Source organism: Carcharhinus amblyrhynchos, chromosome 28 (genome assembly GCF_965287045.1).
Source record: "Carcharhinus amblyrhynchos chromosome 28, sCarAmb.v2.hapA, whole genome shotgun sequence".
NCBI classification, from domain to species: domain Eukaryota; kingdom Metazoa; phylum Chordata; class Chondrichthyes; order Carcharhiniformes; family Carcharhinidae; genus Carcharhinus; species Carcharhinus amblyrhynchos.
This window is the reverse complement of record NC_137351.1, coordinates 23,804,707-23,813,599: the sequence shown is the minus strand read 5'-3', so window position 1 is coordinate 23,813,599 and position 8,893 is coordinate 23,804,707. Positions and strand designations below refer to the sequence as shown.

Genomic DNA, 8,893 nt, shown 5'->3' with positions numbered 1-8,893 from the left:
CACAACACCAGGTTAAAGTCCAACAGGTTTATTTGGCAGCAAACACCACTAGCTTTCGGGGCTCTGCCCCTTTGACAGGTGAGTGGGGAGTTTTGATGAAAGGGCAGAAAGCTAGTGGCTTTCCAAATAAACCTGTTGGACTTTAACCTGGTGTTGTGAGACCTCTTACTGTGTTTACCCCAGTAAAAACGCTGGCATCTCCACATCATTCCTTCCACAGTCCAGTGCGGGTTAGGTTGACTGGACATGCACAATTGCCCCTCAGTGTCAGGAGGATTAGCAGGGTGGATAACTGGGGGATAGGACCTGTGTGGGATTGCTGTCAGTGCAATGGGCAGAATGGCCTCCTTCTGCACTGCAGGGATTCTATAAAAATTCAAGGATGAATTCCAGCGTTTTCTCTTTTGGTTTCAGATTGAAGCTTTCAAAGGGCAGATGTTATTATCAGAATTCATTGAGTCAGCTGGATTGTGTAAGGCATGGTGGCGAGGCAGCAGCTGTGACTGTGCATAGATATGGAGAGGAGCAGTCAGAGCGGCACAGCGCAGCAACACACACGCCGCTCCCCCTTCGCCCCGCCCCCTCCCGTTGCCAAGAGCAACGTCCCGCCGGCTGACGCTTACTGAGCGCCGGGAGAGCGGGCAGCCCCGCTGTGCACCTGACGGAAGACCCCTGCGATTGGCCGCTGCCCGCGCGGCGTGCGTCCGGCCAGCCAATGGCGGTGCTGTGCACGCGGCGGCGGCCGCCGTTGATTGGTGATCACGCCTCGATCAGCCGGGCAGCAGCCTCCTTCTCTCCCCCGCGCGGGCCAGCTGTGAGGAGCGCAACCTAACCCTGCCCGAGGAAAGGGGGCGGGAAGGCATGAGTGACGGCAACTTAGCCCAATCGGATAACGGGAAGCCGCTGCCGGGGCCAATGGGTTTGAAAGGGGAGGCGGTTAGGATGAGCCAGCAGGTTAGGGTGAGTGGTGGGCGGGTTCGCATGGTTGGGGATGCGAGCGAAAGGCTTAGTCAGAGGGGAAGCTCCCTCAACAGTGCAGTCAGGAGGAGGCACTGATTTATTTATCCGGCGAGCGGACAGACAAAAGCGGGGGGCAGATAGACTGACACCCGATGTTGAGAGCCGTCGCTGACTGACTGAAGAAGGGGCTTTATTGCCGTTGATGCCGGCTATGGGGGTGAAGGTGAGGACCTTCGCCATTGCCCTGGACACCGAGGCGCTGGGCGGCTACTCCAGCGGCGACCGGGTGTCGGGACAGGTCCTGCTGGAAGTTAGCGACTGGCTGCCGGCGGCCTCCCTCCGGCTGGAGGCCAAGGGCTGCGCCCGGGTCAACTGGAGCGACAAGACGGCCGCCCCCAGCCCGGTGTCGGCGCCCAGTTACCGAGAGGAGGTGGTCTATTTGCAGCACCGGCAGAGCCTGCGAGAGGCCACAGGTAAATGGACAGCGGGGGGAGACCCGGGGGTGAACACCAGCCGCCGATTAATCCCCTTCTCTCCGGGTGATTTGACACAATGAGCCCACTCGACCCCTCTTGCCTCTACTAGCCCACCTCACCACCCCTCCCCTGTCTTTCTTTTCCCCCTTCAGATAATCATAGAATCCCGGCAGTGCACAAGGAGGCCGTTTGGCTCATCGAGTCTGCCCTACATTGCAGAGTGAGACCATTTGGCCCCCTCGTCCTGCTAACCGTCTTTAAGAGTAGATCACTTGATTTCCCTGCTCCTCCAATCTTCTTTGCAGCCCTTTTTCCCTGCTGTCCTTTCCTCTACAGATAATCTTAAAATTCCTACAATGCAGAAAGAGACCATTCAGCCCATAGAGCCTGGACTGACTCTTCTACAGAGCATTTTATCCATGCCCTATCCCTTTAACCCTCTGTGTTGACCCTGCTAATCCACCCCAACCACCTCATCTTAAGATACTGAAAGGAAATTTACCAAGCGTGATCCACTCAATGGTTCTATCCTGCAATGCAGATGCAGGACATTTGGCCCAACAAGTCTGTACAGACTCTCCAACAGAGCATCCCACCTCATCCCTGTAACCTTGTGTATTGACTCTGCAAGTCCCCTAACCTACACTATTGGGACACTAAGGGGCAATTTTGCACTGTAAATCAACCTAAACTGCACTTCTTTGGACTGTGGGAGGAAGCTGGGACACCTGGAGGAAACCCATGGGGAGAACGTGCAAACTCCAAGGCAGTTCCCAAGACTGGGATTGAATGTGGGTTCCTTACACTGAGACAGCAGTGCTAACCACTGTGCTGCCCTTTCAAAAATCATAGTTCAACGTGCTTTCCCCCACCATCTTTTGCAAAGAGTGCATTCCAGATCTTAGCCACTGGCTGATAGGGGGAAGTGGGTAGTGGTGGGAGGGTGGGAAGAGAAGAGTAACTGTCGCTTTCTCATCCCAGAAACTATTTTCATGGAAAACTCTCTGCAATCTCTAATGCCTTCATGTCCTTACCAAGAAGCCTGTATGGAGTCTGTAGTAGAATTTGCTAATTAAAAGCATTAGTATGGGTGATCGCACAGGCTCATTGAAAAATTTTGCTATGCAGAGTGTAAATATGCATCAGGTTACCTTTACCCCTTGTTCCCCAAACCATCTGCTGCTTTAATATATCTGAGGTGATTGATAACTAGAAACTCTATATCTGTCAATAGTCAGTTATCGGCAAAACCTTCAACACATTTTTCTGGTATCTTTAAGAGGGATGCTTTCATTTAAGTAATAAAAAGTTGTACAATCTCCAGCTTTCTACCGTATTGAAGTTTTCTGTACTCGTTGAGTTCAAGGGAGCAGTGAGTGCAGCTTGTAAAGCTATCATTTGCATGGTTAGATTCATTTTTTTGTGCAGGATAATCCTGAATTTGAAAGCAGTCTGTAGTTTAGAAAGTTAATATTGCACTTGTATAAGTCAACCATTGACCTAACATGTTCTACAGTTGCTGGCTGATCTAATTACTGGTGCAGCTTTCGAGATGGAAGAGAGGCTTCTTACAAGTGTAGCACAAATTACTGACTGTTTTTATAATTCTCAAAAAAACACTGCTGGAAACATGTAGGTAGCAGCTTTATAGGGGAAGAAGATAAATACAACCAGTCTTTAGCTTTGGAGAAAAGTTGCAAACATGAAATTGACAAGCAAGATAAGACAAGTAACATCTGTCCTCATACCGATTGGAGCATCGTGACTAAATGTTCATTTTCTTTCTTCAACCCTTTGACACCTGCAGACGTATAGTTGGGAAGAAGCAAAGAAAAAGGAAAAACCCAGGGTTTTTAACAGCTTGTACTTAATCCAATGTCTTTAAGCTAACGGCTGTGTTAAACTATCACAAAGCAAAAATGCTGAAGTTCTTCCTTGACCTCATCAAAACCAGTCCAGGAGATCACTTTGCCCAAGTATTACCCATAAAGCAATTCTATTTCTAGATGATGTGATGCTCTAATTTGATTTTTAAAAAATACCAATACTGACCTAGTGTGTACTTCTATAGCATTTTTCTTCTATAATATTCTATAATTGTTATATTTCCTTCAGGTGATCAAGACTGCTTTGTATTGCAACCAGGGAAACATGAATTCCCATTCAGCTTTCAGTTACCACAAGGGTAAGTTTCAAGTTGAGTTAATATCCAAAAATGTAATCTTTTGTGGTGGCGAGGGAAGGAATATCAAGTAACAAAGTTTCTAAATACTTTTTTTATTTATTTTTAAAACATAGGCCATTGGTCACATCCTTCAAAGGAAAACATGGCAGTGTTAAGTACTGGGTGACCGCAATATTGGAGCGGCCATGTGTCCCAAACCAAATTGTGAAAACAGAATTCCCAGTGACAAGTCAGATCGATATTAATGCTCCAAATTTCCTGGTAAGTTGAGTGGTGTTTTCTCTTCATATTTTTGTAAATTGTAATTGAGCAACTGTTGCATCAAATATCTGTTAGAGGCCAACATATATACATTTTGGATCTTGCTGATACATAACTGCTAGCCAAGATTATTCTTCTGTATTTATAACCATCCTTTCTGACATTGGCTGCACATTCAAATTTAAGCTTTAAAGTGCATATCTACTTGCAAACATTAACTTGTAACAGTTTTATTTTACTGAGCTGCCATCGCCAGCACAATAAAATTTAGGCTTTTTCCTCTGCGGGATCCAGAATATGGTTCTAGGAGCCTTGAGTGGTCATACCACTTGCTGGCTGACTGGCTGCTTTGCACAGACTGGGAAACTGGTGATGCAGTAGTCCAGTGCAAAATTCCCAGAGTTCGTTATGTTAGCCTGAAACAGTTAGCTCTTGAAGTTTCAGAATCTGCACATTAATATAAATGTGGGCTGTGTATTGAACTCTCAGGATAATGCTGTAAGATTGCCTTTAAAGCGGCTGTACAGTATGAATGTGGCAGTAACTGATTCATAAGATTGGGAGCAAATTAAGTAAATAAGCTATTTGTTAGCTGACTATTGAATATCTTTCAGTAGAATGTAAACAGTGCTGATGACTTTACATAGTTGCACATTTCTATTGTCGAGGGTTTTTAATTATAGATTGAGCTAAACATTTGGAAACATCTAGCAACTAACTGCAATTAACTTAGTTGACTGACTTTTTTTATTTAGACCACATCTCCACTGTTCCTGAACAGTGACTTGAAAGAGAACAAAGTAGTTTAGCATCAATACTTCTGATCTCAGCTTACCTACAAAATTACGATTTGCTGTCTTGCACAGTATTTATTGTTTTCTCTTTCAGGCTTCAGTATCAAAGAGTAAAGAAAAGACAATTGGTTGTTGGTTTTTTACCTCTGGACCAATATCCCTAAGTGCCAATATTGAGAGAAGTGGGTTCTGCAATGGTGAGTTGATTGTTTATTTGCCCCCCCGCCGCCCATATATTTCTTTCTGAAATGTGCTTTTCAATGTTTTTAATTACATGTTATTTTGAAATAGGTGAAGCAATCCCAATCTATGCAGAATTTGAGAACTGTTCTTCACGCCTTATTATGCCAAAAGCTGCAATTTTTCAAACACAGACCTACCTTGCAAATGAGAAAACCAAGACCTTTCGACAAATGATTGCAAATGTTCGTGGAAACCATGTTCCTTCTGGTAGTACAGAGTCATGGAATGGAAAAGCCCTCAAAATCCCACCAGTGACCCCATCTATCCTAGACTGTGGCATCATCAGAGTGGAATATTCTTTAGCTGTGAGTAACATGTTGAACACCTACTTTTATCGTTCAGTCATCATGTCCTATTCTATCAGACAGCTTTTCTATTAATGACATTTAAGTACGCAAGCAGCTAAAGCATAAGGTTGTAAAATAAAGGAAGTGTAAATCTCTTGAATCCCCTTCAAGTTAGTCCAACAATATGTTTTAGCGTTTTTATCCAAACTACTTTTCTTTTTTACAGGTCTATGTACACATTCCAGGTTCTAAAAAACTGATGCTGGAGCTACCCATAGTTATTGGCACAATCCCATACAACAGCTTTGGAAGTAGAACATCTAGTATGTGTAGCCATTTCAGCATGGACATGAGTTGGCTTCAACTTGCCCTGCCAGAACAGCCTGAGGGTAAGACATTCCCCTCCAGTTACTATCTATTGCAAACACTGTTAAACAATCTAAGTGAGGGGACTCCAATTATTTTTTTCAATTCTGTAAGTTTAATACATTCAGTTTTGTGGTGCTAAGAGTTCTTGAAATACTGAGTTCCTGTTTTCTAGTCTAGTGACTACTTGTTGATAGTGATGCAATTCATAAAACTGTCTTGCTGTTGTCTCCACAGCTCCACCCAACTATGCTGATATTGTGTCTGAGGAAGACCTTGCCAGACAATTCCCATCCCTTCCACAAGCTGATCATTTGGAGCATGAATTTGGGAGCCCCATATTTGCTTATATTCAGGAGTTCCGATTTCAGCCACCACCGATTTATTCAGAGGTTGAGCACTTGAATATTTTTAACTTTGAGTTTTAGTGAGGATACTAATTTTCATCATGTTTGTGACTTTTTATACTTAAAAATATTGAGTTGACTCCTATTATATTTGCATTCTTTTGTAGAGACTTGCTACAATTTTCACTATCATTCATGCCACTTTTTTTCCTCTTCAGGTTGACCCTAACCCTACCTTCACAGAAGAAACACAATGTGAAGTGTCATTTGATATTTGAGGGAGGAGTTCTGTATTTGGTTTAAAGTTAAGCACTGAAGTACAGAGCATCTTCAGCACTTCAAGCTGAAGATTTGATTGGACATGAATGATGGCCTGTGGTGGACTGATCAAAAGTAGCCTGGCAGAAGAACTACTCTTTGGAAAGAGAAGAAACTACAAAATGTTCTTGCTATGTTAGCCGAGATGTGCAGAAGGAGAGAATATTAAACCTGAACTGAAGATTGGGAAAATTTTAGTCAACCTTAACTTTGCAGACCAACGAAGACCTCCCAGCTCTCAAACGAGTCCCCAGGCGAAGCTTAACATCTCCCCTTGTTAAACAACCAAATATGGTGAATGGAAAAAAGGGAATATTCTTTATTATAGCTACTATTGTAGCGAAGGAGTTGTGTGTGAGGAAGATTACTCTCACTAAATGAGCACTATATTTATTAGTTAAAGGGAAGAAAAAGTCTGAACCATTGGGGACTTTCTTTCTCTGGAAAGCTAAAGATTAATGTTTACATTTTTTGTGTCCTCTTAAGCAAAACACTGATACATTTGTTGCCTTTTACAGAGTGCTTTCCAGTTCTCAATTACTGCCAATGCTGTTTTGATTATTGAGCAAGCTAATGGTTTTGGAAAAATAATCACCATATCTGTATATATAAATTTACCAAAGAGTACAATCTTATACCGTTTCAGTTATAAATTTGCACTCAATTCATGTATCTTAAAGGGAATGTTTTGCATAACTATCCATTTTGTTGCCTTTTCAATGCAGACCAGTTAAATGGAGCAAAGCTGTAAGTGACAATTTAAGCGTAGATAAATATTTCTCGTCTAACTACTGTCCTAATGCAGGGAGGTGGGTGGGAATGGTTGCGGGGATAGAGATACTCAGGATGGTTATGTTCTCTTACCTTATTCACTACAAACGACTAGTATCTGACTGTGATACTCTTTTTTTTTATGAAGGTGCTTGCATGTTGGCATTCACTGTGGTGGGAATGTGACAAAGTGCTAAATTCCATTTAAAGGAACCTCCTTTTTCTACCCCCCCCCCCCAAAAAAAAAGTTAATGGCTTACTAAGTTAGTGGTACGTTCTGTAAATTCTGCAACTAAGAGAAATAGCCAAAAATTGAAATCTTACTGAGTGGATCAATATCTGAGCTTTTCCATTCAGTGTTATCTGACATACAGTAATCTGTTCCTTGGAGTAAGGAGGAACGAGTCATTTGGTTGTTAAATTGTGTGCGTGAGCAATTTTATATTTGGGGTTCATCTTTTTGAGGAAGGCCTGTATGAATGACAAGCTTGCATTAATTTATTGCATTTCATGGGAATGCTTTCAGGAAGAATTATTTAACTGCTTCTCTTTCTCTAGTGTTTTAGAACTCCCAATTTGATTTCTAATTCAGAAGTTTAATGGTGCAATATTCTGTTTCTCAGGGCTTTGACTGTAGTGCACTCTGTTTTTGGTTTGTGTGTGTGTGTGGGGGAAGGAGGTGGAGATAGGGGGGTGGTGATGTCGTTGGTAGTAGAACCTGCTTAAGTTTTCTAATTGCTGAAGAATCTTTGATGCCCATTCCTGATTTACAACTTCTTAGTGGGTTGATAGCTAATGAGAATTGGAAGAAAGCTTAATTGGAAAGTGAGAACTCTTCACATAATTGGAAGAGTCAATATTTGTTACTTTTGAGTTTTCAATATGAATTGTATTTTGCACCTTAAGACCACTTATCAGAATATTGTTTTCAGTTTCTCAGCCTTGTATGAACATTCTGGAGCTACGTGAACCAGAAGTTCTTGCGGTTAGGATTAAAATTCTTCTATCTTTGTGTACAAAGATGGAATGAAATGTCTTAATTCTAATAATTAAACCGAACAATGCACTTGAGTTTTGGAAAATGAAAGCTTTTTAACTGAATTGTATAATATCAACATTTTGTAATGTTAATTCCCTTGTAGCTTTTCTTGCGTCATTAACTGGTGATCAGTTTTTTTGCAAATGTTTATATCTCTAAGGTGGCCTTTCTTGTGACAACTGGCAGTTAATAAAGCAGGAGGAATATTTTAAGTGGAATGGAAAACAAGCACAAAAATGTAAGTGTTACTTGAATGTGGAGAAAATAACTGTGATAAGCTAAATGTGCATTATCCAACTTGTTGCCATTAAAACTGTGACATTTTTCAATTTTCTTTGTATTTTTGATGTAAAGAGCAATTTTGTACTATTTAAATCTGATTCATCTTTTGTTAATAAAAACTTCTGGAAAAGCAACATTTTTCCTCTTGTAGAAAATGTTATTTTGTGATGACTAGCTTTTGTTGAGAAAGGAAGTATGATGCAGGAGAATCTGCCCTGCCTTCTGAATAATGTGTAAGCATGCAAAACTGCAACATTTCCCCTATGCCCAGTACTCTTAATGAATTTTATTAAGTTACCTGAAATTGGGTCAGCTATAGTACAATTGGCTTCAGTATCCTGGGTGTCTGAGAAGGAGAATTTTTTAAATAAGAAGCCTGCTGATCACGCTATTCTGTGGTTTCAGGCACTAATTTGGGCAGGACATGGCAATTTTACCCTTTTTAGAGTGGGATAGTTTGATATTCACCATTTGGAGTTGCATATAAATTGCCATAAAATACTGGAACACTGCCAGTATCTATGGAACCATATCACTTTCTTACCACCACCCATCCCTGTCAGC

At 41.9% G+C, this 8,893-nt stretch overlaps 1 protein-coding gene across 1 annotated transcript; it reads left to right on the top strand.

Moving 5' to 3' along the window:
• Positions 1-981: 981 nt before the first annotated feature.
• LOC145359481 (arrestin domain-containing protein 4-like) lies at positions 982-8,463 on the top strand. Its single transcript, XM_080214063.1, has 8 exons — positions 982-1,433; positions 3,552-3,621; positions 3,735-3,882; positions 4,771-4,873; positions 4,968-5,224; positions 5,433-5,595; positions 5,810-5,964; positions 6,138-8,463. Exons 1-8 carry the CDS (start codon positions 1,163-1,165, stop codon positions 6,195-6,197), a joined length of 1,227 nt encoding a protein of 408 aa, XP_080070189.1. The 5' UTR covers positions 982-1,162; the 3' UTR covers positions 6,198-8,463.
• The last annotated feature ends 430 nt before the right edge of the window (positions 8,464-8,893 follow it).

Coding starts and splice junctions, on each gene's coding strand:
- LOC145359481 (XM_080214063.1), top strand. CDS start 1,163: ATGCCGGCTATGGGGGTGAAGGTGAGGACCTTCGCCATTGCCCTGGAC. Junction 3,883..4,770: donor TTAATGCTCCAAATTTCCTG/GTAAGTTGAGTG, acceptor TTTCTCTTTCAG/GCTTCAGTATCAAAGAGTAA. Junction 5,965..6,137: donor CACCACCGATTTATTCAGAG/GTTGAGCACTTG, acceptor TTTCCTCTTCAG/GTTGACCCTAACCCTACCTT.